Source organism: Haliaeetus albicilla, chromosome 13 (assembly GCF_947461875.1).
Source record: "Haliaeetus albicilla chromosome 13, bHalAlb1.1, whole genome shotgun sequence".
Lineage (NCBI taxonomy): Eukaryota > Metazoa > Chordata > Aves > Accipitriformes > Accipitridae > Haliaeetus > Haliaeetus albicilla.
In genome coordinates, this window is record NC_091495.1 from 31,889,754 (window position 1) to 31,915,208 (window position 25,455).

Sequence of the window (25,455 nt, forward strand, 5' to 3'; positions counted from 1 at the left end):
TCAGAAGGACATCGTTAACAAAGCATGTGGAGGGGCTAATGGGACAATGGCTTTCTTTGCAGTGACTTAAAATAGGATCAGCTCCAGCAGAAGGAAAGAACACTTTAAGAACAGTCTGTAAAGGTGCATATTAAAGCCTGGAACTTTAATATAACAGTTGTTTATCCAGCTGGATTTCTGATATTTAAGTAACAAAAGATATACTTTGGGAGAACCTAATTATATAGTTTTTCCTTCATTGTATAGGGGTAAAAAGTCTGTATACATAATTCTAGAAAATGCCATAGTTACGGCTGTCTTTTGGGGCTGCTTCAGAATCTGGATTTGTTTCTTCAAGAAAACTTGGGGGAGGAGTAGTTCCTAAGATAGAGCTTTCTTGTACTGAAAACTAATAATGCTTAAAGTCATTAGACTGACTTAAATAGTACTGTAATGTGTGAAATATAGTGGGAAAAATTACCAGAATAAGTGCTATATAAAATGTTACAGGCACATGCATATTTGGTCTTTAGGGAGAATGATATTTGGAATAAATATTGTACATTTGCATCTAACTAAATTCAGCTTTATAGCACTATTAAGTACAGCCATAAATACCAGAACTGGTATGGGAACAACTTTTCTGTCTGTTAGAGGAAGATGTATGCCTGAGTTTGTCAAATACATTTACACCGCTCACATTTGTGAACAAACAAAACGAGCAGCTTTACCCTAAAATAGGGTCTCTCATTTCCCAAATTCTTGTTACATGTAGAAGTTGCACAGGATCGTCTATTACTGCCACCTACTGATAAAGTGATAAAAAGCCGACTGAAACAGAAAAAATTACCAACGTCAACTAGAAATGACCTCAAAGCAAGACTTTAAATTCATACACATACTCTCAGAAACAGAGCGCCAGCACTCCTTTTTTTGTGGTCTGCACCCCGTAAGGTATCGCCTGTCACTGTGGTATTGCTGGGGCGTGATTCAACCTCACACTTCAGTTCCAAACTTCTCCGTTTAGGAAAAGACAAAAGTCACATACATGGTTTGGTTAAATAGGTCAGGTGAAAAATGCTTTGAAAGTTGTGGAAATCTTCGGGTGTACCCGCTGGAGTTGCTGTGTACTCCCTTCTTGAATTTCAGTTTCCAGTTTCACGTGTAACTCAGCTGCCTGTTCCTCGTTGCCACCGTGCCACCAGTTGTGCCACCACTTACACGTTTGCCTTTTGCTCCCTTGAGCAGGAGATGTGACCGCAAACGGCAGTAAGGACTGGCTCAAGGGCTGAGCAGGCCCCCAGCGCAGGGAGCTCCTAATAATCTCTCCTGTTTGCCTTCCTCTTTGCAGAACCATGCAACAGTTTTCACGTGACGGACATGCACTATTCCTTCACACTCACACTTTGCTTCTGGCTGCTGGGGTTTTTATTTCAGGGTGGGGTTTTTTTTCCAATTTTTAGAGCCTAGGCCAAACACTTCCTCGCAGGCCACAGCATAAGCATACAGCCAGAACAGAGCTTAGCCCACTACTTAGGCTCAGAATAGCATTTTACGGAAAATGCACTAGGCATGGCATAAGGATGTTTCAAAAGACCGCCCATTCCACAAGGCCTGTTTGTTGCGTAGCCTCTCGCTGTACGGTATCCTGTTGTGCCTTTGAACTTCAGGCTGTGTACTTGAGCCCTTCATTCTTTCTATAGCATGCTCTAAAGAGGCGTGCAATTTTTTTCAGTGAAAGGAAAGAATGAGCCAAACTTTATAGGAAAGAACTATTGTGACTTTTTAAAAACCTTTCCAGTAGCAATGACTTTAAAGATCTTTACAGTGTAACAGCCTCTCTCTGGCAAGTGTGGCTCACATGACTTTTGGCTGTAAAATTATCCTTAACTTTCTTTTTGCAAAGACTTTTCACTAGTGTGGTTCTTGTAGTGATTCTTGTCTGAGAGGTTTCCCCCTGGAGAGCACACCAGCTTTTATCCTACTCATCGGAACACAACACACAGATTTCCAATATATATATCTGCAGTGCTGATATGAATGTATTAGTCATATCCTTAAAAGATAGAGTGAAAAAACTTCAGATGCTAAGGTTCTCATGAAAAAATACCTCAACAGAAACTTTGAGAATATAAAGGATGTTATAGATAATAGACTCTCCAAGGTCTATTCTTCTTTCTTAGACAGCACATGCATGTTTTGTTCTGGGAGTTTGCTTCAGACTCTGGAAAATATGAAATATCTATTCATGAGAAATTAGAAGGCTGCAAAAGTGATTATGTTTCTTTACATTGCTGCCCATAGCAGCTAAAAAAAATACTTGCAACAAGGATGTGAACACATTTAGGGATATTTAAACAGAATCTGAATAAACGCAAAAAATACATTAAAAGATCACTAAAGAAGCTAAGTTAAGCACTCATTTAAGAAATGCCAGAGTTAAATGTGCTTGTGCATCTTCCATTTGCTTCTCTCATTTGTATGCACTGCTATTCCAGATTGCCATTGCAGGAATTCCCACAAGGCACAGTATAGGCAATGCTCAGTTAATGAGCAGTTACTCGGTACTATTTTGGTGTCTTTATTCATTGTGTAGCCCTGGGCCTGATTTACTCACAAGTTCTCCCTTCAATGTAGAACTATTCCCTGATGAGCTTCTCTGTGGTGCTCGTCACGAATTGCTTCACAAAGTATCTCCACAGTATCCTGGAGGAATGCGAGGGTGGAACTATTCCCATCTTACAGGGGGAAGCCGAGGCAGAGCCTGATCAGAAGGGGTGAGATTGTCAGTACCTGTCTCTTCAGCGTAGCTAACTCTTTCAACATCTCAAACAATGTTCCCATTTGCTCAAGCTTCAGTTATGAATCCTCAACTCTACAAACTGGAGTGACTTTTGCAAGTCAAACACCCAGAAACTAAGGGGAAAAAGCAACGTGAAATGTTTGGTTTCATGATTTTCCTGGTATCACACAGAGGCAATGACAAAACCCAGTTCTCCCAAGCAGCAAGGACCCTTGGCCTTGTAACACTATTCCATGGTCCCACCTCATTCACCTTGCATCTTCTGCAACAAATGAACCAGCCATCTGGTGCATTCTCCAGTAGAGCACGTTCATCCTAAAGCACAGTAAGCACCATGAGGGGAAAACAGCATCAAGTCGTGTAAATTTTTTTAACTGAAATGTAGCCTGAATATTATCTATCCAGTGATAGATAATAATGAAATGATAAGTAATATGTGGCCAATCTGCTTTGTAATCCCCCCAACAGCTTAACTCTTTAGCAGGCATGTGATTAAAAAGCGTATTTGCTGTTGTAGGTCTCAGCAGGACTTCCTATAAACCTTATTCTCTTCTGTACCCGCATCCTGAAGTCTTTGTGCCAGTTGTTAAAAATAGCAGTATGCTAGCTGCACATGAAATAGCTAACCCCAACAGTGGCTGTTGCCTGATTATTGGATATTTAGTGGTGTTCCACATCTCTGCAAGACATTCCCTTGTTTACTCTCTGAGATGTGCCTGCCAGGATTTAGCTGCTACCATATAGGCGGTTTTGAGTCCATTTCTATTTTTGATTTTCATGAACATGACAAAGGTCAACTAAGACCATGAAATTTATTATTGCTGTATAGGTATGTTTGGATAACTGTGATGTCCTGCAAGCCAATTTGTATCGTAGTTATCAACTCTTGTGCAGGTTAGGCTAGGTCTGATTAAAAACAAAAATCCAACTGAACAACACCTTTCCAGAAGATGACAAAGATATTCTAATTTTCCCCTCTCTAGAATAAGGGATGGTGACTTACTGTTTTCACTGCAACCCTCAGCCCAAAGAACTGAAGTGTGGACTTCAAGACAGCCCATTCTTCAACTGGGAAGCACTGGGCAGCCTTAAGAAAGAAAAAAAAAAAAATTCACTGCAACTTATGACACCCCATAGTACTCTAGGTTCAGAGCTTCTTACAGATCCCAGCTACAGGCTATTTTATGATCAACTCCTATGAAGGGGTTGCAAGATTAAGTTCCGTTGCAAGATTAAGTTCCATTGCAACCATGCCCTGAAGCATTTAACCACTGTGATGGAAAGAGTCAAATTAATGTGGTTTCTCTGAAGGCAATACTGCCTCCTTGACCTTTTTAGGCCCTTGAATCTCTTAATAAAGGAGAATGTTGAGTGGAATTGGTAGTCATACCATATCTGGATTTTTTTTCAAACGACTAGTAAGTCTCCCTTAAGACACCATTAAGGAAGTTAGCCATAGGCAAAATTTTGTTAGAGTCTTACCTCCATTCAGTGTACAAATAGCACAGGCCTGGCGCCACACCGGCTGCCTGCTGCGTGCTGCCCAAAGCTTTCTAATAGCGTCTCTCTTCATGCCTGTCCATCACGGTACTTAGAGCTGGCTGGTCACATACCATTGACTTTTCTTTGCTGCTGCTAATGATATGAGCTGGCAGGCCCGTCAGCAAGACAGCTTGTTTTCCAGAGATCAGTTTTCACAGGATTCCTTTGTCTGTCCTCAGGAGACCCCAGTGACACTGATGGCATTAATAGCCCAAGCCAAGGAGTCTGGGAACTCCTCTGCATCTGCACTTCATCTGGATCGGAAAGCTGAAAAGGGAGGCAGGGAGACATCGCTTCTGTTTGGGGAAATAAACAAAAATCTATTTCTTCTGAACATCCTAAGGAAGGTAAGGAAAGGATTGCTAATTCCTCAATACAGGCAGTGAATCTGTTTATGTTATGAAAAAAATAAGACACGCTCTTGGGATGAAAATTTACAACCCTTTAAACTCTAACAAAATCCTTCGTACCCTGATCTGTAATATCTTTTAATGTTTTTTCTTTAAATAACTAAAGGCACAGTGATTTTGTGAAAGGTAATGTATCAGTATTACTGCAAGGTGTAGAGGAAGTTACATCCCAAATCCCTAAAATGGAATCTTTCACCAGTCATTCCTCTGCTTTCAGATGGAGCACACAGAGATCGATAAAACCCACAACTCCCTGAGGACAAACCCTTCTAGAACACACGCAGCTCTACCCTGCTTCTTGCTCTTCTCATCTGCTGCTAGTGTCCTAAAAAAAACCCAGTCACCCACTTGGGGCACTAATTAGGTGAACAAACATTAAAAAACTGAATGCTACAGACTGGCTAGCTGTGGTACATAACTACAGCTCTGGTATCCATCATGTCTTCTCTGTGTCTAGACAGATGCTTATCCGGAGACATTATGCAAATTTAACAGAAGCATCTTAAGTTTGCAAGCAGCCTGGGGACTAAAATTTCTGTCTCTTCTATCTCCAGCTCTTGTGCCCAACATGTTGTGCCTGTACTATATACTTTGTGTGCCAGAGGTACCACCTGAGTCTGTAATGTCAGAAGAGTAACTCTGCTTGGAAAGCGCAGAATGAAAATGGTGTATTTTTGTACAAATGCTACCTAGAATTGGCATAACCCAAATAAAAATTTTCTGTCTTCCAGGAAAATAATTTAAAATTACCTGGAAGTTATACTCCAGATGCATTTGTCTTTTCATGGTATGTATATTCATGATTCTTAAATTTCTGAAAAAAAATCTCATTTTTATATGGGCCAAGGCTTTTCAAAAAGTGTGCCTAAAGCTTGGTGCCTCAAATCCATGCTTAGACACTCTGGTATCATCTCACTTCCCCAAAATACTAGTCCTCGTAAAAGCCCTCAAGAATGCTAACTGAAACTGCTTTGCTAATGGAAATTTCTGAAAACCAGCTTTAACAGTTGGGTCTGGTTAACTCGCAATTCATACACAGGTGCACATTTTCAGTGTCATACACGACATGAGAAGTACCACTTCTTCTACATCTTCTGCATCTTCTACAGATGATGAAGTTGGGAGGCTTAGGCTAAATCTTTGGCTTTAAAAATCTTGCAGAGACTGTGATAGAAAATGGAGTAGGAAAGGCCAGTCTTCTACAAATATACTGTATGTTTAACCATCTCCTACATGACAAAAATGCATATATATTCATCCTTCTGACCAGGATACCCTGTTTCTGTAATGTGGAGAAACACATTTCTCCTGTTCTGTACATTACATAGCCCTTTATCGTTGAGCATGGTAGGTAATACCGTAATAGAAGGCAAGATATTAAGGAATTGGGTCCTCTGTTTTGTCTGCGAGGAAGAAAAGACTCCCGGACATGTTTATAAGATCGATCCCCATCAGTTCACCTGGCCTGGGACAAAGTTTGGGGAGTGAACCTAACGTATTGACTACAAGGAATATAGGCAAATATAGAGTAATATTAGCAGTTGGACCAGTTTTTATTTCTGCAGCTGAACCTGCTGAAAGGCAAGTCAAATGTAAATAGTGATTAATAACAACAGCATTTTTTGTGCAAATGCTTTCCCTAGTACTGTTATTTGCTGACAAGTACACACTCAATTGCATATTAAATATGTGTAAGTATGCAAACAAATTAAAGTTGATGTATTTCCAACACATTTCCCTTTTGTTGTTTAAACCCAATATATAAAGGTTAAAGAAGTCAGCAGTTTTCCTTCTAATATCTCTCTCCAGTTGATGAAAAATGAATCTTAATGAAGCTGTTTGTAAGGGCTTTAAGCATTTTTCAAACACAGCTTGGGGATTTTAAGAACGATTTTCTTTTGAAAACTTCATAGAAACTCAATCCTTTCTTTCAATCATACTTTATACGTATCAGGTTCTATTACTAAATTATGTGTTTCTGATTGATAGAATAGCATCAGCAAGCATTCATTTAAGCCTTACGGCTACTACACATAAACTTCTAGTTTATACATTAACTGCTGGGAAGCCTCTGCTTATTTTTCCACATCACTTTTTCAGGTAGATTCACCCCGCAGGAGTCTCTTTGTTATTGGTGTTCAGAGGGAGCAGAGACAAGTAACTTCTCAAGGAGCCGATAATCTTATGCTCTCCTCGGTCCAGTCCCATTCAAACCTCTTTAGTCAGCGTGGGCCTCTGCAGGCGGTCGCCCTCTTGGCGGGTCGGTCTGTAGCTGCCCAGGTTCTCAAAGCGGTGGCTGTCGGTTAAGATGCGAAGCTGATCTTGGATTATTTACATCTCCTAACGCACTCCTGCAGGAACAAGAACGCTACCGTCGATTCTTGGCCGTGATCCAGCCGCGGTTAAGGACACTCGGGCTGTCTAAACCCCCCCCTGGAATTTCAGTCAAGTAACACGTTCCTCGCTGGCACGAAACCCTCCAGAAACAGTTTGCAGTGCCGCTGCGGTTCTTTGCCAAAGGGAAGCACTCTCTCCTCTTTATTGGATTAGCAAAGGATTGTTCTGGAAGGCTACTTCGTGCCTACACTTTTGAGAAGGGGCATTCAGCGGAGAACCCTAGCGTTGCACCAATACAGATGAACCGGGGAAGGGTTTCCCCCAGCCGCTGCCCCGGCGCAGGCCCCGCGCCTCAGCCCTCTGGGGCTGCACCGCAGCGGCAGCCGCGGGCACGGCCAGCCCGGCGGGAGGCGAGGCCTGCGGCGGGAGGCGAGGCCTGCGGCGGGGCGGGGGGGGGGGCCGAGGGCGGCCACGGGCGAAGCTCCGCGGCCCCCCAGAGGGCAGCAACCCCTAAGGATAGGGCGCTCCCCTGCCGCGTAGAACGTGAGGTAAAGCCGCGCGTCCTCGGCGTTTCCCCGCGGGGGAGGACGCCCGCCCGCTCGCTCGCCCGGCCGGCTCTCCCCGCCGTGCGCGGCAACGCCGGCCCCGCTCCCCTCAGCCTCCCGGGGCCGCCCCGCCCCGCGGCATTGTGGGGGCTGTAGGCGCTCGCCGCCGCCGCCCGCGCCGCCCGCTGCCCGCCGGGGCTGCGGCGGGACTGCAGCTCCCGGCGGCCGCGGGGCAGCGGAGCCCGGCCCGGCCGAGCGGCGGAGGCGGGGAGGAGGAGCCGCGGGCGGCCGGGAGTCGGCCCGTCGCCGCTGGGAGAGGCCGGCGCGGAGGGGAAGGGGCTGGCTGCGGCGGCGGCCAATGCGAAACTGGCTGGTGCTGCTGTGCCCCTGTGCGGTCGGGGTCGCGCTGCACCTCTGGCTGCTGCTCAGCTGCCCCGGCGGCCCCGAGAGGCAGCCGGCAGGTAGGGAAGGGGCGGGCGGCGGGGGCTGCCCCCCGGGGGCACGGGCACCCCGGGCGGGCGGGGCTCCCCCGCCCCCAGGAGCCTTGGTGAGGAGAGGTCGGGGGCCGCGGGGCTGGCGGGGCAGGGGGCTGGAAGGGGGGTGCCTGGGGCCGCGGGCGGCTGGGGCAGTTAACGGGGCCGGGAGGCGAGGAGCCGCGGGGAAAGGGGGGTTTGGGGAGGGGGGGGGGGGGGGTTGTGGCCGTTACACGGTCGGGCCGTCCCCCTGCTGCGTAACGCCGCGGCCGTGCCGGCGGCTCCGGCGTTGCTGTGGCTGCGGGCAGCGGGTCTGCCTGCCGGCTGCCGGGCTCGGGGGGGCTCCGGGGCTCGCTCGGGACGACGACGGCGCGCCGGGGAAAAGCGCCCGGAGTGCCCGCCTGGGTTCATCGTGAGGTAACGACTCGTTAGGCCGAGCCGCGGAGAGCAGCGCCGGCTCCGCCGTTTACACCGGAGGCACCGAGCGCCGTGGCCGTCCGTGGGTCGTCGAGGGTGCCCCGCAACTTTCTGTGGGGCGGCGGCCCCCTCTGAACCCCTCCTGCCCCCACGGGCGCCCTCCCGCTCCCGCTGAGGTGCGTGGGGAAGAAATTCCCACGCGTTCCACTTGGGTCGGGTCGTTCCCAGTCCTCCGAATAGCTCTTTGCGCGGTGCCGTGTTTGCCTCGGCGGTCTTTAAAACCCCTGTGGTGCAAAAAGCTGTTCACAGGATGGGCACAAGTGAAATCAGACCCCTGAGGGCTTGCTTACACCTTGTGCTCCTCATAAGGCAAGTTGTAGTCTTCAGGCCGCAAATCTGCAAGCCTGGTAGAAACAGGCATCTGTTGGGGCAGAAACTTTTGCCAACTACCCATAGGAGCTGTTTGAGAACATTAAGAAATATTCTACAGGACATCCGAAAAAATTATAAGGAAAAAACGGTGGGTTTTTTAAATTGAGATCTGCTTAGAACTCTGTTTAGCGACCCAGTACCCTGTTCACTAACAGAGCCATGCTTTGCGACCGGTGCCTGTTCCCTGTGCAGAGCGTACACAACTGTGAGGAAATGAGAGTCTGCTGATTTCCAGTGGTAATTAATAACGCAGGTGTGAAGGGAGCAGGGTCAGTGCATTTGCATAGCCTGAAGGCCACAGAGTTGTATGGGTGTCTTTGTATTCTGGCCATTGCACCCTTGAATTATAAAAGAACGGGAGTTCTAGTTGATAGTCTGAAGCGCGTTTGAATTGTCTGGCTGGTTTTGTTCCTCATTTTTCACGGTGCTGCTTTTGTAACTTCATTGCATTAATTTGGAGTTAGAAGTGGCAATGTGGAATCTCACGATGACCTTTCCTGCAGAAATGTGTTTTCCGCTAACAAATATTTTTAAAGAAAATCCAGAAGTTTCTCAGTTGGGAAGGGAGGGAAGAAGCTTTGCTCTTCAGAGATTCGCTGTTTCAAGTTTGTGTTTGTTACTGTGAAACTGTGCCGCATTGGATAATGTTAGGATAACTAGGATTTTTAAAAAAGCTTTTTTTTTTTAATACTGAAAGAGTAAGTGTACATTTTGTTTGTGCTAGTGTTACTTAGTTGTAACCTATTGAGTAATGTATTCACACTGAGGAGAGAAAAACTGATGCCTGTTATAAAAAGAGAACTTCCATAGGAAAATATTCAACACTGTACATGTGCTATCTCTTTGTAGGCCTGATCCTTGCATGATAATTTAAGGAAGAGATTGCCTCTTAGCCTTCAAAGTACTGCGAAATGTACAAGCTGTAGGTATGGCTGCCTTGGCAGAGGAAAGAAGGATGAGCTAAGGGACCTCTTCTATCTCTGATGTCTTCTGTGTTATATTTTTTTATTATTCAGAGTGTTTTAGGAACATTAATGAATTCGTATACAAGAGTAAGAAATGTCCCTATATATTAAAAGGCTTCTTGAATCTGAAACTGTTTAAGAGGATCTGGTACTGCCTGATAAAGCCAGTCTTGTTTCATTTGATTATTGAGTAATATCTTTTTTTTTTTTCTTGTTTACTGCTCCAGCTGCTCTTTATTACCTACTACCTGGAATCACTGGTATGAATAAAAATTAAATCTGGTCATGGGACAGTATTTTACAATAGCTGTGACATAAAAATGCATTATTTGTGTATCCTTTGGTATTTCTGTGTAGTGTCTGTGTGCCTCAATAGTTGTATAGTGCCTCAACAGCTGCAAAATTGGCTACTACTGGAGGTCAAAGGCAGAGTGAACAGCAGTTCTATTTTTTGAGGAGTTTAATTCCCCTCTCAATAGTCATCACACACACTCACGCAAATGGAAATTTGTTAAAAAGTTGATAACCTGTTACGCTGATTATTTACCTTGACGTCATTGACTCGCTAACACAAGACTGGAATAGACATCTCTAGCCATCAATTCTGCTTACTTTTTCTAATAAGCAACGCTTGAGCTCTGTCTTAAAATGGCAGCTGGGCAGCCTACGTTTATTTAGTGAAGATTTGGGGTAGCTTTTTGTTTGTTCGCTTGGATTCCTAGCAGTCTTAGGAAGAGGCTGTTCCAGAAGTTTGTTGTCCTGATTATAAGTGTTTTCTCGTTTCTGGCCTAAACTTGCTTGCAAATGGTTTATGCCCTTCTATTCTTAAGCCTTTCAGTTAAAAGGGTCTTTTTTTCCTCCTTCAGGTACACCACCATCGTGTAACCACAGAGATCAAAGGTTTTAAACCTTTGTTTTCTTAAGCTGAGCAATTTAGGTATTTCTAACTTCTACTGGCAAAATAGGCTTTCCATTTCCAGAAAGCAGTTAATTTTTGCGGTCTGTAGGTCAGATGACTTTAAATGTAAACAGTGTTCCAGTCTTCACTCATTCCATCTACTTGTCGTCTTCTATTGGAAGCACCTCTTTTAATAAGACCTTCTTCTAAACTACGCCATGTGAAAGGCCTGTGGTCTGCCTGCACGCTTTGGCCCTTGGTTGTGTCTCTTCCTGTGCAGTATTCTGACTTTCTCTGTGTTAATGATGACTTTCACCTTGGTGTCACAGAAGATGGAGTACACTTCTTGTAGACAGTACTCTTTAATTGGAAAAAAATATATAAGATCAGTTCTGAGACCAAAGACACTGGCCTTTGCTTCAGTGTCCTGACTTTGCTGGCTTCCTGACTTTGCTGGCTCCCTGCCTTCTTTTTGTTCATCAGTTAATGAGACTGTAATTCGCACTTCTGAGCAAGATTTGTGCAAGAATGTGCTTTTAAGTTTAATTGAAGTCCTTGTCTAACTGGTTACAAGCAAGTGCTATCGAAAGGAAGTTTGTGGGTAGGAAGCTTTAGTTAATTTTTGTAAAAATCTTAGATAAATGCTAATTATAAAATGACCTCAGAAACTTGAGAAAGAACAGACAGACCTGTTTTTAGCACTCCAGGTGGATTCATTGCTGATCGTGTGTTTTAATTGATGGCAGAAGTCTTACTGAGTAGGAAATTACTCACTGTAGGGCTTCAGTTACAGTGCATGATCAGAAAGCCCCACACATTCAATGTAACATGCTGCTACTTTGCTGATGCTAATGCCCTTTAATACGTTATTCCTGTTACATTTCTGGGGGTGTGTGGCAGCTAAGAATTGGCCCTTTTGGTTTTGTTAGAGTCAGTCTTTTACTAGTGAACAATTATGCAACAGATTAAAAACCACCATTTTCTAGAAACTGCTTGTATGCCATCTGTTGTCCTGTGGTTCAGCACGTACTTCTTCAGGCACTGGCCTAATGGAACCATATACAGGGTTGGTCAGGCTGGAGTTTAGTGATCTGCCTTGCAGAATTAGGGCTGTCCCCCTCATGATCTAGCCTGTGTACATAACAGGTGAGAGAGAAGGAGGAAGAGCTTAACCTGCTTTTGGCTTTTCAGTGCTGAAATAAATTAATGCAGAAACAACCTCTGAGGTTTTGAGTGATGCTGTGCTCTGTAGGGAGAAAGTCTGCCAAAATGTGATACTTTCTTAAGAAAAGATGTCTGAAATCTGTTAAGCCTGTCTGTCAGAGAGTAGTATGCTTGGTCACAAAGTTATTTCATCTTTTGTAGGCATGTAAAGACTAATAGGCTGGTGGCCTTGGAAATCGAAACCTTCCATCAACAGGTCACGTTTTGCATTGGCAGTAGCTGTGCAGTTCTGCCAGTTGTTCCCCAGTCTTCATCTGTGAGATCTTACTATAACGTTGTTTTCCAGGGATGGGCCATCCCCAACAAAAACAATCCCCTCACCTTTGATGGGCATGAAATAATTGACAAAGAATCCACAACAAAGCTGACAGTATTTTCCAGCTGAATTGGGATTTTTTTTGAGTTTGCAGTTATTCCGTGGATGTTGCAAACTACTAACGAGCAGCACTGGAGCTGCATTTTTGTGTTTTGGTGCTGGAGCAGGGGGCAAAGAGTATCAGTTCTGCCACAGTTGGAGAGCAAGACTTGTGGCTGAAGGAAGCTCTTCACCAGTTGTCTTCCAAATTGCCTATTGAGGGAACATGTAGCCTTCCCTGGGAGCAGGTTTTTTGTTCCGTGGCATCAGGGATTGGTAACTAGTTTTCAAAGGATAAAGGTGCTGTGCTTCCCCCTGCCCTCCTTCACCCCCCCCCCCCCAAAAAAAAAAAAAAAAAAGAAAAAAAGGCAGGGAGGAACAGTTTCAGTGTTGCAAAAAGCATTTGCTTTATTCCTTTTGTGTCTATGCTTCTGATGCTTTGGCCATTGTTCCCAGATTTGTCTAGAAGTATGCGAGTGCTGTATCAGTAATGGTGTTTAGAGCACCATCATCCCACCAGTATTACTACTGTCACTTTGCAACTCAGGACCTTGCTGTCCTATTTCTTTAAGGGAATGCTGTTGATGTTAAAAAAAAAAGAAAAAAGATAACTGCCTACAGAGGTTTTCCTCTTTGAATCTGTAAAGCTTGTTTAAAAGCTTGTCTAAAGGCTTGTCTGCCTCAAGGAGTACCGTGCTCCCGCAGAAACCAGGGGTGCACATCTTGGCGATTTTTAGCTCTGGTATAACGTAGGTACTGAAGGGGGGTCACGTAGCTCTGCTTGCAGAGAAACGTGTAATGCAGATGAGCTATAGCAGATTACTTTAAGTGAAGAAGATTAGAGAGGGGGAAAGCTCTTTGCTTTGTCCTTTTTCTGAGTGTGTCAGCATTCTCTGAATACAAACCTTTATATTCAGTTAATTCCTTCCTTCGTGTTTGTTTGGATCTTTCACAAAGCGGTACAGAAGAAAAAGGCATTAAAAAACAGGAATGTGGTTGCAGTCGCAAGAATAGGCAGAGATAACAACCTGGAATGTGTGGGGTTTGTTTTTTTTGGAGGGGTGTTGTTCCTTTTTAGTCTTATTTTATCAAGTAGATTAGTTGAGAATATTCTAAATAACTTCTGCCTGGCCTACTTAGTTCCATTCACTGATTTTTTTTTTTTTTTTAATTATTTTTTTTTCTGAGAAAAAGTAGCTGCATGGGTAGCAGAAGATAGAAAGCCCAGCCTTCTGTGGAGCTTGCTCATGCTAGCAGTCTCCAGTGGAGTTTCTCTGGTGCCTGATAATGCAGGTAACCCTATGCTGCTGCGTTTCTCAGTGCAGGCACTAACAACGAGTCTTTTCTCTGTCCAGTCCAGTTCCATGAAACATGGGAACTTAATCACTTTGGGGACTGCACACTGTGTCAAACTTGACTGAAAACGACTGCCAAATTTAGTAGTTGGTAGGGGACTCATCAGTAGAGATATGTGCAGCAAGATCATATTTACCTTGTTTGTTGACAAAATCAAGCTAAATGATCTCTCAATCTTTTCATCTCCTTATAATGACAGTAAATATAATTAACAGCTTAACTTGACGTTTTACTTGAGAATCAGCCTCACAGGAGGAAGAGATGCATGTTAATCTCTGTAGTTTGGGATTTTGAAAAACTTCAAGAGCTGTTGACTGCTGCTGATGTGGTTAAAATCTGACTAGGCCAGCAGACTGCCTGTCAGCAGTGACCTCTTTCCATGGCCAACTTAGCAGGAGACACACTTCTGCATCTTTAGCCTTGTCTTCTAAGGGCACAGCTTTGTGTTCTCTATATGGACTTGTTTACCTTTCCCTGCAGTTATTCCTAACTTTGATCTGTTGGTAGTTCTCAGTTAAGCTTGACAGACAGGTGGAGGTCCCAAAGACCATTGTTTTCACCAAGTTTCATGAAAACTAGTGACCAAGAATCCTGTGAAAGCTTACCACAGCTCATACTGAGGTGAAAAACTGTACTAATAGAAATACATGTATGGTCAGACATCAGACAATTGTGTGGTAGCCTGTCCTTACAAATATCACAGCCCAAGAAAACTTCAGTAGGAGCTTGTTACTAACCATGTGAAACAAGACTCTGGCAGACCGGATTTAAGTAGTCTTAGAGCTGACAGAAGTACTCCTTACAGTTGCTGTATAGAATTAAATGGATCTCAGCAGCTGAGAGAGGGCTGCTTCCTTTCATGTTTTTTGTAGCTTTTGCTGTGGGTTAACAGCCTCAAGCAAAACAGCCAAGTGAAAGCAATTTTGTTGCTGGCGCTAAAAGAGTGTAGGGCAGGCATTGCACATTTGGCTACTTATGTTCCACTGAGAAGTCTAGGGCTATGTGATGCAACTGAGATGCAGCTTTAAGACAGTAAGAATTTAAAAGCAAAGCAATCAGTGATAGTGTGACCTTTGAATTGGAAAGGCTTCCTCTCCTTCCGCATCCCTTCGGTTAGCAGCACTTTTAGGGTTTATCATGGAATGTGATATGTAGCTTTTTTTCTCCCCCCTCACCCCCAACCCACAAAATGTACAGATTTGGGGTTTTTGTTTGTTTTCGTAATTGGAAAATTTAAAGGCTTAATTATCTTGCACAACCAGTTCGAGGTAAGAGTGATGTAGTATGTATTTTTTAGCCTTTTACCAACACTTAAAATTTTGGCCTAAGAATGCACAAAAGTAGAACATGAGATAAATAAGTTTGGTCCCCAGTGGCAAGTTTTTGATTGCTTGTATAAATTGTTACTATTGACTTGGAGGTCAGCAATGTTTTCTTTTAAATTATGCTGTACCAGAGCATATATATGCACGTATCTGAATTATCCTTATAAATGAATAATAGCTTTAGTCTTTTCTTCCCCTGTGCCTCTCACTTTATGTCCCATTTTTTTTAATAGTGCTAGTTCAGAGAGAGAGAGAGACATATGAATCTCTTTTCCTGAAAGTTTAGCAACTGTTACTCCTACTTTTCCATATGAAGTAGAAACCTTTACTAACAAGCAGAGAGCTTATTCATTAGGTTTTTGTGAAAGTAAGCTTTCCCCCCCCCCCCCCCCCATTTTCAGTGGTTTTAAAAGTAAAATGGTGTAACCCTTGGGACAGAGAAGACAATCTTCTCAATATAGACCACTGTAATGCTTCCTTACTAAGCCTGAAGATGGCCTAAAACAAGAAAGAGCTGTCTGTTCTAAAAGCAGTAGGCTATTAATTCTGAAGCATCTGTTACATTAACTTTGTTCCCACATGAACGGTTCATAAGGAAAAGCTTCACTCATTTTAAAATATAAGCTAATTAAAAGTTTATATATTTGATTTGAGTAGCTTATTTTTATTTTTTTAATTGATTTAAGCCAATTTACGCTATTCTGAGTCAAGTCACCCCATAGACTTCTGCTCTTAGTTTTATTTTTCTTTAATTTTGATTTAATGAAATGGTTCTGCTTCTAATTAAAAGTGATATCTTAAAAACCAAATCTGTGTAAACAATACCTCATGTGCAGTCTACAAACACATTAGTCCTCCTATGAGATTTATGTTGGAAGGCTTGTGGTTAAGGCTGCAGAGGCTGTTTAAAGAGTAATCAAAGGATGGAAGAAGAACAGGGAAAGAAAAGGGATACGTGAGAAGGAATTATGAGACTACAGAGGAATTTGCTATAATGTTGTAGTCTTACAAACGTGTGGCTGCCTGATGTACCTCTGCTGTTGTCGAGACCTGACGGATCTTGGCTACGTAATGACCTCCAAAGACACACAGAGCCTCTGGATAGTTGGTATTTACCAGCATAAAGGAAAACTAAAATTGTATTTGGATTGAGCAATGTGTTTGACTTTTCAGGTTTCTTCAGATGTTATATAGGGTAGTAAGTTTGTTGCTCTGTCAGCAAACAAATCACATTCCTGAACCTTTTTTCCAATTCAGTGTGTGGTTGTTATAAGAGATGTAACAGTTGACTTCAGCGAAAAACCAAGGAGTGGAACTAGTGGCTTGCTGTTTGGGTTTTTAAGTCGTTGTGAGCATAAGTTGATGTAAACTTCTCTTAATAGGTTAATGTTCAGCTTAAGTTATTGATAAGCTTGTAGCTGTTGTCAGTACAGATTCATTTAAATAACTGTGGGACTTAACCTTTTTTTTTCCCAGTAAATCAGTGTTTGTGTGTTTAGATATAAAATATTTAGTGGGAAATAGACTGGGAAAGGTTTGCCTGTGGAAACATCACTCTACTTTCCCTGCTCTTCTACTGTTCTGAGAATCAGTTGCAGAGCACTGTTTTATTTGGCTTTGGGACTAGGGAGTTGGGTGCAAGCCATTATCAATAGCCCCTAAAGCAAAAAAAAAAAAAAAAAAATCTGAAATAGCTTGATGTTGATTCAGCAGAGAGCAGAGCAAGGCCAAGGCCTCTCCACTGCATGCTGCGCACTGAAGTGGAATGTAAGGCTAGGTGGGTGTCTGGTGTGATTTGGCATGGCAGTTCTTGTGGCAGGTGCTGTGAGGCCCTAGGTTGGTGGGCAGTTGTAACAAGACCTATCTATCTTCTCAGTTTCAAAGTGGAAAAAGGGGAGGCTGGTACAGGAGGTAGAATCTGGATTATAATTCAGCTCTTTTCTAGTAGGAGTATACAATACAGACTTGGTGATATTTTTGTCTTTTTAAAATTAGATTTAAAAAAAATCTTATCTATGCTGTATGCAGTAGTTTAGAGGACCCTCGCATTTACATTTGTTTTTTTTTATCTGCAGCCTAATGGGAAAAAAAATGAGATGAGTAGAAAGCAATCCTTTACTAAAGCTAAATATAAATCTCTCTTAACTCTAGAATGTTTGATAAATTAAGTTAAGCAAATTCACTTTAGCTACTTGCCTGACTGTTTGCAGGCTCTAAGTCAGAGCTTCTCAGGTCTAATACCTGGTCATAATCTTACCTGAAATCAAGTCTGGCTTTCATGATCTCTAAATTAAAACAGCACAAGCTAAATCATGGATTACAAGTATTGGCAGTGACATCCAGCTATGAATAAAGCCAGAGCATTCCCCTGTGTAGGGATGTAATGCCCTGTGTGAAGGCAAAGTGGTGTTACACTTCAAAAGGTTGGAAATGATAGGCCTTGACATACTAGATTGAAATGATGAGGCAGAAAGGTAGCCCAGCAATTTTAAAAAGAAGGGGGGAAATGGGCATATTTCTGAATCTGACAGGCCTTGTTGAAATTTTTTTTTTTTTTCCTAGGTAGAATACTGGTGAATTTAATAGTGAAGGCCTGGTACCAGTGATGACAAGGCCCAGGCTTTAGGATAAATCATGCTGGAGGAGGTATCAATGAACAAGCAGAAGGCCTAGACTGTCTCAAGAGTTTTGCGGAGGGAACAGTAGGACCTTGTGTCTTGCCCACAAGGTTTCTGATGGCCGATAGGAAAGAGAAGCCCAGCAAGAGCATGTTCTCAGGGGGCAGTTTGATCATAAGACAGGCAGGCAAATATTTAAAGAATGGAAGATGCTGTCAGTCAAAACTAAGGCTTATGTTTTTGCCTGCCTTGTGAGTCACAGTTTTTTACCTGCAGTGACTTGCTTAGATCATTGCAGTAAAGTTTTCCTAGACTGCTAGTGAAGGTTTTGGCATGTTGAAAATGTTTCCCCAATTCTGAACCAAGAATGCAATAGTAATTCTGCTTATTGATTTTAGTGTTTCAGGTTCCCAGTACTCTTGCTTTTGAGATGCATTTTAATTGTTGCTTGCAACTCAGGCTGATGGTAATATGTGTATATAATAAATCTTTGTCGCTTTATATTTCTAGGTCCACTGGCATTCTTTCCTCAGTGGAAGCTGAAACATTATGATATTATTGTAGGTGTTTTGTCAGCTCGACACAATCATGAACTGCGCAGTGTTATAAGGAACACTTGGTTCAAGCACCTGAAACAACATCCTGCACTGAGCCAACGGTAATCTCTAGTGTTTTGTAATTTGGGGCTTTGGGCGGGGGGGGGGGGTTGGGGGGAAGACTATAATGCTTAAATATCTTGATCTAATCCTTTCTTTTGGGAAGTATTTCCTTTTTTTGCTTTATTTGTGAGCATCTTGTACTCTGATAATTTTTTTCAATCTCTTTAGTAATCTATAAGAATACTTCTTTTTCTGAGCTGTAACTGTTTTTTATACAAGGAATAAAATGTAATTGTTTGACTATTTGCTGCTGTTTGTTTTTGCAGTTAGTTGCCACTGTTCATTAGTGATGTATAAGACTTTCCCTTTTTTGTGTTGCAATGTACACTTTGTATGGTATGCAACTTGAAATGCTTAGTAATCCAGGATACTTGAAAGCAGGCAGGATCACATTTGGTGAGAGAAACACAAAAAACCCTCACAACAGCCTCAGCTGTAAAGTTCAGGTTTATTTCCCACTGAACCAGGTGCATGAGACTGCTGCAGTGTGAGTGACCAGCAGAACCCTTCCTCATTGCTTGCATAGACCTGACAGTCTACAGACAGCTCTGTTCTTGCTGAGAAACTTCTGCTGCAGTTCATTCATGGAAACGCTGTCATCTTGATAGGCCTCACATCTTGGTACCTGCCTTGCACTGAGCCACTGAGTTCACAGATTTGTTGTCAGCTTGCAGTTTGGAGTGAAGCATAGCTACTTCAGTCATCTAAAAATGTGACCTTTCATATGGAGTTCCAGGAGGATATTTAGCTGCTAGGTGAAAGACTAGGCTAAAGTGGACCCTCTTGCTCTTCATACTGCTTCTTGTCTCCTGATTGTGGCACAACCATGATTGGGACTGGAAAGAGCAACCTGTTGTTTTGCTACAAAGCAAAACTGAGACATTTCATTGTAACGAGTAGTCTGGGGTCCTTGTTCCTCCTTTGATGCTATGCGTCTCTTTTCTTATTATTTTTTTGATTGCCTTTTGAATGCAGAATATTTAAACAATCTTGAATTAAGTAACAAAGCCAGGCAGGGAAAGGCAGGTCTTCAGGATCCTTCAGTGTTGCCTTAGGTCTTTTTCTGTTTAGTGTGCTGGCTGTCTTGAATCACATTCCTAGTTGCCAATCTTCATGCGTCCTCATTATGAAATGTAAAACACTAATGGAGGTTTGGAATTGAGCCCCTATGAGGGGATTCACGTGGTTGCTCTACATACAGACTCTAACTACTGATTTTTCAGGGGTTCAAAATCTCAATCCTGTGAAAGACAGGCTGTTGTGATGAAATAAGTTTGTTGTAGATGGAGGGAGGAGGGGAGAGAACTGGTGTTAATAAAACCAAATTATTTTAGTGTCCTTGTGAAGTTTATAATAGGTGCGCATGGTTGTGCTGTGCCAGTGGAGGACAGAGAAGACCCATACTCCTGCAAACTTCTGAACATCAGTAACCCAGGTATAGAAGTTAACTTTTAAAAATACCGTGAGCTGAACTAGAACTAGTCATCTTTTCTGAGAGTAGTTTGGGGTGCTTAACTGAGTCAGCCAGTCCTGAAAATAAGGGTGCTGTCTTAATAGTTGCATGATCTTCCTGTAAGTACCATGTGCAGGCATGAAGGGGAGAGATCTTTGGGGATGTAAGGGGAGGCCATTGACTTCTAATGGATTTGCATTTTCCTTGCGTCAGGGGACAGTCTCTCCCATATAATGTACATTTTTACTCAATACCTGTGTAAAATGAAGTTGGAGAGAGCTGGAATGATCAGGTCTAGTGTCATATGTGAAGAAAGTAGCAAGGTGCCAGAGTCTTGAGTGTCAGATAGACTTCTCTGGTGGCAAAGTGAATTCTAAGCAAGCCTGGCTGATAGGTTTTTCAGATTCTGCTGTAGAGGGAGAGCAATTAAGAAATGTACCACGGGGGAAAAAATGAAATGCTGCCATACAAAAATTCCTAACTAAAATTGTAAGTTCTTCTGTCACCTTTTTTCCTATTTAATTTTTGCTCTTTAATTGCAAGTTAACTAAGGACTGCTTGACACTTAAGCCATGATTCACCATAAAATGAAGCTTCTGTTACTTTCTCTTTGAATGGCAACATCCACTGCTTAACCAGTCTCCCAAGAATAAATGGTACCTCAGGGCTTAGGGAGGCAATAATGCCAAAAAGCAGGCATCCGATTAAGTGGAGGTGTATGCCATTTTGATACATGAATAATTATTTTAATATGCTAATATACAGATATTCATGCAGTCAAATAGCATTTTTGTCTTCACTCTGTGGATTTATTGTGTTTCTAGTCTTTTTTCCTGTGGATATGTAGGCATTGATTTGCAATTGCTGGTAGCCTGCAGATTGCTGCATCACTCTGAATTCCTCCTTGCTGCAGTCTGCAGCCAGTTGTATTTTCTTCTCCTGCAGCGTTTGATTATCCTTGTGCACTTGCGAGCCATGCTAATTCATCAGAATGTTTTGCGTGTATCTAGTGTGCTCTGTGTGTATCCAGTTCAAGAACTATGAAGTCTTCTCACATTACCTCTGTCCTTTCTTTTTCATACAGTTTTGAATCAGGAAATTGAAGCATTCAGTCTCCCTGAGGACGTACCTTCTGTGCTATCTGAAGACAGAATTGTCAGTGTGAACTTTCGTGTACTTTACCCCATTGTCATTACCAGTCTCGGAGTATTTTATGAGGCTGATGGGGTGGGATTCCAGAGAAACATCACTGTGAAACTGTACCAGGCAGAACATGAGGTAGAGTATTGTAGTTATCTTTTGAAAGTGGACTAAAGCACATTGTCTGTTTATTGTGGATTAAGTTCTTACAGAAAGCAACATGCTGTGTTGATGATTTAGAAGTACTTAGCTGACAAGCATATGAATTATTTTTCTTCTGTTGCATTGTAAATTCTTATTTCACAGAAATATATACACATGCACACATATCCCGGATGAGGAAAAGATGAAATTCAAAAAATGCTGTGAGTTAATTTAAATGTCCTTTTGAAAGAGTGCTTATATCTAATTCCAAGACACAATTTTGATTGCATTTGAGGTTCTAAAGTATTGATGGGTATCAATGAATAAAAAATAAACTGTAGAATATATTTAAAACATGTGCAGAAAGACACATTTGATGCCTTCAAGCAGAGAGATGCAGGACAGCTGTAACTTTTTATTGTCTGCCTTCTGGCAAGACATTTTGAGATTTCTAGAAACTGGTATTATTTACAGGTAATAATCTAACTTCAGTGATAATTTCCCCCACTCCCAAGCTGTTATGGGTTTGATAGAATAGCTTAGTGCTAACCTGGAGGAAAAAAAGTCATTGAGCATGATTGTTGCATTTGGTATATTGCATTTATCTCTACCAATAACTTGATAGGCCAATTTCAAGACTCTGGCTATGCTAGAGTAGAAAGAATTTTAAATTTAAGCTAATAATTCACATTAAGTCCAGAAAATATACTGAAGTATGCCTTTTATGATGAACTTCCAATGAGTTGCGTTTATAATAGCAAAAAAAAGAAAAAGTATACTGTAATCAGATTTATGTTTGCTAAATGCTAGAGTTCTAAACATTGAGAGCCTAGTAACTTGATCTGCATTAGCTTTTTACTTCCAGTGAAGGAGAAAAATTAGTATCATAGGAGTGCTTGGAGACTGTTTTCTGAAGATTGGGACTCTGGCAATGCTGCATCTTTATGTCATTTGTTATTATCTAAGAGCCATTTGGTGGCCTGTGTAATATAGTAGCAATTAAGTTTTAGGGTTCAGCATCCTCTGTTGCAATTAACAGTAGTCAGCTATTTAAACAGAAGATAGAAAGTCTGTAAACTGGGAGATGAGTCCAAGTCTTCCAGATGATGTGCTCTGTGGGTTGGATTCTAGTTGAACTTGCACTCTTGTTCCATTGTTGCTTGCTTCCACTGTGTCAATCCAACACTCAAATTCTGTAGAGTCTGAGGCTGTTGTGAGAATAAAACTTTCACTAAGTTTTATACAATGAATAAGCCTCTTTCCTTTGTAACTAATTGAGATGATGAAGAATTGCATAATCTCACAGCACTTTTAATGTGTGGGTTTTTGTTTGTTTGTTTTTCTTTTCTGTTGTTCACAGGAAGCTCTCTTCAGTGCTCGCTTTAGTCCACCAAGCTGTGGAGTGCAAGTGAACAGATTATGGTACAAGCCAGTAGAGCAGTTCATTTTGCCAGAGGTATGTGCAGTATCAGAACTGCCTGCAGTTCTTTTGAGTCAGCTGGAGAGACTGACTGATAAAACTGGCCTTTGCTTGAGACAGAAAAAGGCAAGTGAAAGCTGCTAGAATGTTAGTTGAGGGTATATGCTGAAATCCAGAATTTCTTTTTCACCATCTCATTATCACTGGTAGTTATAAAGCAAAGCCTGAAAAATACAAATTGATTAAAAAAACCTACATTGACAAATAGCAATTTCAGAAACCTTTTCAGTTTCTGAGTGAAAATTGTACCTGCTTCAATTCTGTGGGAGAGTTTACCAGAGAATGGGACGGTTATTTCTCCCTCCTGCTTTTTCAGACATTAGTATACAAGATAGGGAGGGGAGGATGGCACAGATTTCTAGGGAACAGCTCGAAGAGAGATTTCTGCTTCTGACATCTTGGATATAACAGCAAGATACTGTTATGTTTGCAATAATGGTATTAGTGGAATAGTTGTAATCGAGAAGCTCTTACTGCAGGCTACTGAGATTTTGGTTATTTCTTCTGGCGGCACTAGTGAGGAATTTTTCATTCATTGAACCATGCAAGGATCCAAGAATTAGACCTTCAAGAAGATCTTTAGTAGGGTCTATCTGTAACATACTAAATGGATGCACAGAAGACTGACATTTGGGTTTTTAAAACCTGTCAACATCCTATGGCAGAAGTGTTTGTTGTTTTTTTGGTGTGGTTTTTTTTTTTTTTTTTTTAAATGGGTGCCCCTCAGAAATCAGAAATTTGGAAGAAGACTGCTTTTTGGACAGTAATGAGTGTTAGCGTTCTTGCTTGTCCTGAGATACCATTAGCTAAGCTAATGAGGCAGAATCTAAAGTTTTGGGGGTTTTTTTAATCCTCTTTGGGATTGGGGGTGCAGTCCAAGAGTAGTGTTTTGGTATAGGGATATAGAACCTACTTGTGGCTTTTTAGGAAGGAAGGTGATTAAACACAGAAGGAACAGAATATAGGTAGGAAAAAACCTGATATTGTTACAATGAAAGTTTAGTGAATACAAGTTGACTCAGAATGAGAATTCTAGTTCAGCAGACCCTCCCACATACGAGGAATTGTTCCTGGTGGACCAGTGATCTCTCACTAGATATGTCAGCTGCCATTTTAGGCTGTTTCCCTTCATTTAAATATTCTCCTATATAACTGGACCCTTGCTCCTATTTCTGTAAGTTGTCTTTGGGTCTGGGTGGTTTTGTTATGCAAGAAATTAAGTGTTTTACGAAAGAATGGAGCAAGAGAAGACTGAAGGGGGATGAGAGGACATTTGGGGCCAGTTTAATCTCTGATTTATTCCCCTGTCTCTATAAGAATGAATGCATTTGGAAACCTGCTCTTTTTAAGAGGAATCTGTAGCTGATTAATTGGTTTATCCTCTTAAATAGTTTTTACTGAATATTATGCAAGTTTGTTAGGCTGGCAGGAGACCTTTTGGGTGAGCAGACCTCTTGCAGTATTCTGTACATGTGTTTTGACAATCTAATTTGAGATCAAAATGATTCAGGTTTTTTTTACTCTTTTTAAAAAGAGTATTGGTTACCCAGTAATTTGGTAGTGTAACTTGCAAGCCTTTTCCCTGTAAGACTTTGTTTCGCGATGCTAAATTTCTAGGCAGTTGTAATTTTGTTATAAATGATTGTGTTTTTCCTGAGAGGCAGATGGGAAGTATTTCATTTAGAAAGGGGATATTAGTATTCATATATTTCTTTGTGCGGGCTTCCTTAATCTGATACGTGTCATGTGCTGAATGCTTACAGGATAACATGATGTTTCTAATGTAGATTAATAGGGTTTATGCACAGCATGTAGTCTCCTGTGATACTTAGGATGCTGAACCATACAAGATGATTCAGAGGAGACAGAACACCCACGTGTTCCTATCTACTTGTTTGAGAGCAGTAAATTTAGTGAACTGTTTAATTGTCACAAGATGGTTTCTGAGACAGTATCTATTCTCTGCCTTTCCACCTTCAAGAAGTAATGGATTGTAGAGACTGCTGAAGAGTTTCATTCATCTTCCAGCTGAAGTGCTGCTCTTCCTGCTTGTCTTGGGGAAAGGGAGGGAAATGCAGCATTAGAATAAGCATCTGGCAGGCCAGATTGTCAAAGACAGAATCAATCATTCAGCTTTGGAACAACTGAAAGCGCAGAAGAACAGAACCACTAGCAGATAACTAAAACTCACACAGGGGTCCTTACAGCCAAGTCTTAGCAATGCACTTATCTTGTCAAAAAGCCACGGGCCGCTTGCATGAAAATGGGATTCCGTACTATGCATACTCTGTATTACTAATGGGGAGTGGTTGGAAAAACAAAAAGCACGGCACTGTTAAACATTAGGAAAGGAGTTCGGCAGGGCTGCATTATGTCAGTACACCTGTTCGGTATTCACTGTAAATGTCACTGCGCTCTGGCAGCAACAAGGCTGGAATTTAAATGGGGAAAACCAGATGATGTAGTCTCAGGTGTGCCAGTAATGTTTTGCTTTAAGCATTTTCAGGCCTCAGTTTTCAATAAGCGCCTTACAGTAAGAATAGCTGAAGGCTAAAGTCATTAGAAAATTTGCTTACAAGTCTCTCAACCTGGAAAATAATGATAGTTCGCAGCTTGAGGACACCTTGCGCTGTGGTTCACTGGTAATAACTGATTAAGACTCTTGGTACATGTTTGGAGTCAGTATCAATAATAGTCAGTGGTGAGAATTTTAATGTTTCTGGTTGCTGAGGAGTGAAAGGATTCTCAGGCTCACTAAAGAACTTACCATAGGTTGTGTCTGTAAACAAGGCACAGAAGTGGGATTAGAGCCCGGTCCCTACAGCAGAAAACATTGGAATGGGAGATGACAGCCACTGCAAATAGGGAACTTCAGCATGTGGGTTTTATTGTGCAGGGTG

General features: G+C 42.1%; 1 protein-coding gene across 7 annotated transcripts in view; it reads left to right on the forward strand.

Annotated features, from left to right (window-relative positions):
• The first annotated feature begins 7,824 nt into the window (after positions 1 to 7,824).
• B3GALNT2 (beta-1,3-N-acetylgalactosaminyltransferase 2) overlaps positions 7,825 to 25,455 on the forward strand; it is a 31,186-nt gene continuing 13,555 nt past the window's right edge. The window contains exons 1-6 of one of the 7 annotated variants that reach the window (XM_069800711.1): positions 7,825 to 8,077; positions 13,569 to 13,673; positions 18,190 to 18,337; positions 19,673 to 19,773; positions 20,876 to 21,069; positions 22,436 to 22,531. In XM_069800711.1, coding sequence (XP_069656812.1) covers positions 7,975 to 8,077; positions 13,569 to 13,673; positions 18,190 to 18,337; positions 19,673 to 19,773; positions 20,876 to 21,069; positions 22,436 to 22,531 — 747 coding nt within the window. In that variant the 5' untranslated portion in view covers positions 7,825 to 7,974. The remainder of the gene's footprint in view (positions 8,078 to 13,568; positions 13,674 to 18,189; positions 18,338 to 19,672; positions 19,774 to 20,875; positions 21,070 to 22,435; positions 22,532 to 25,455) is intronic. The other 6 variants (XM_069800712.1, XM_069800708.1, XM_069800710.1 and 3 more) reach the window with 6 other exon arrangements.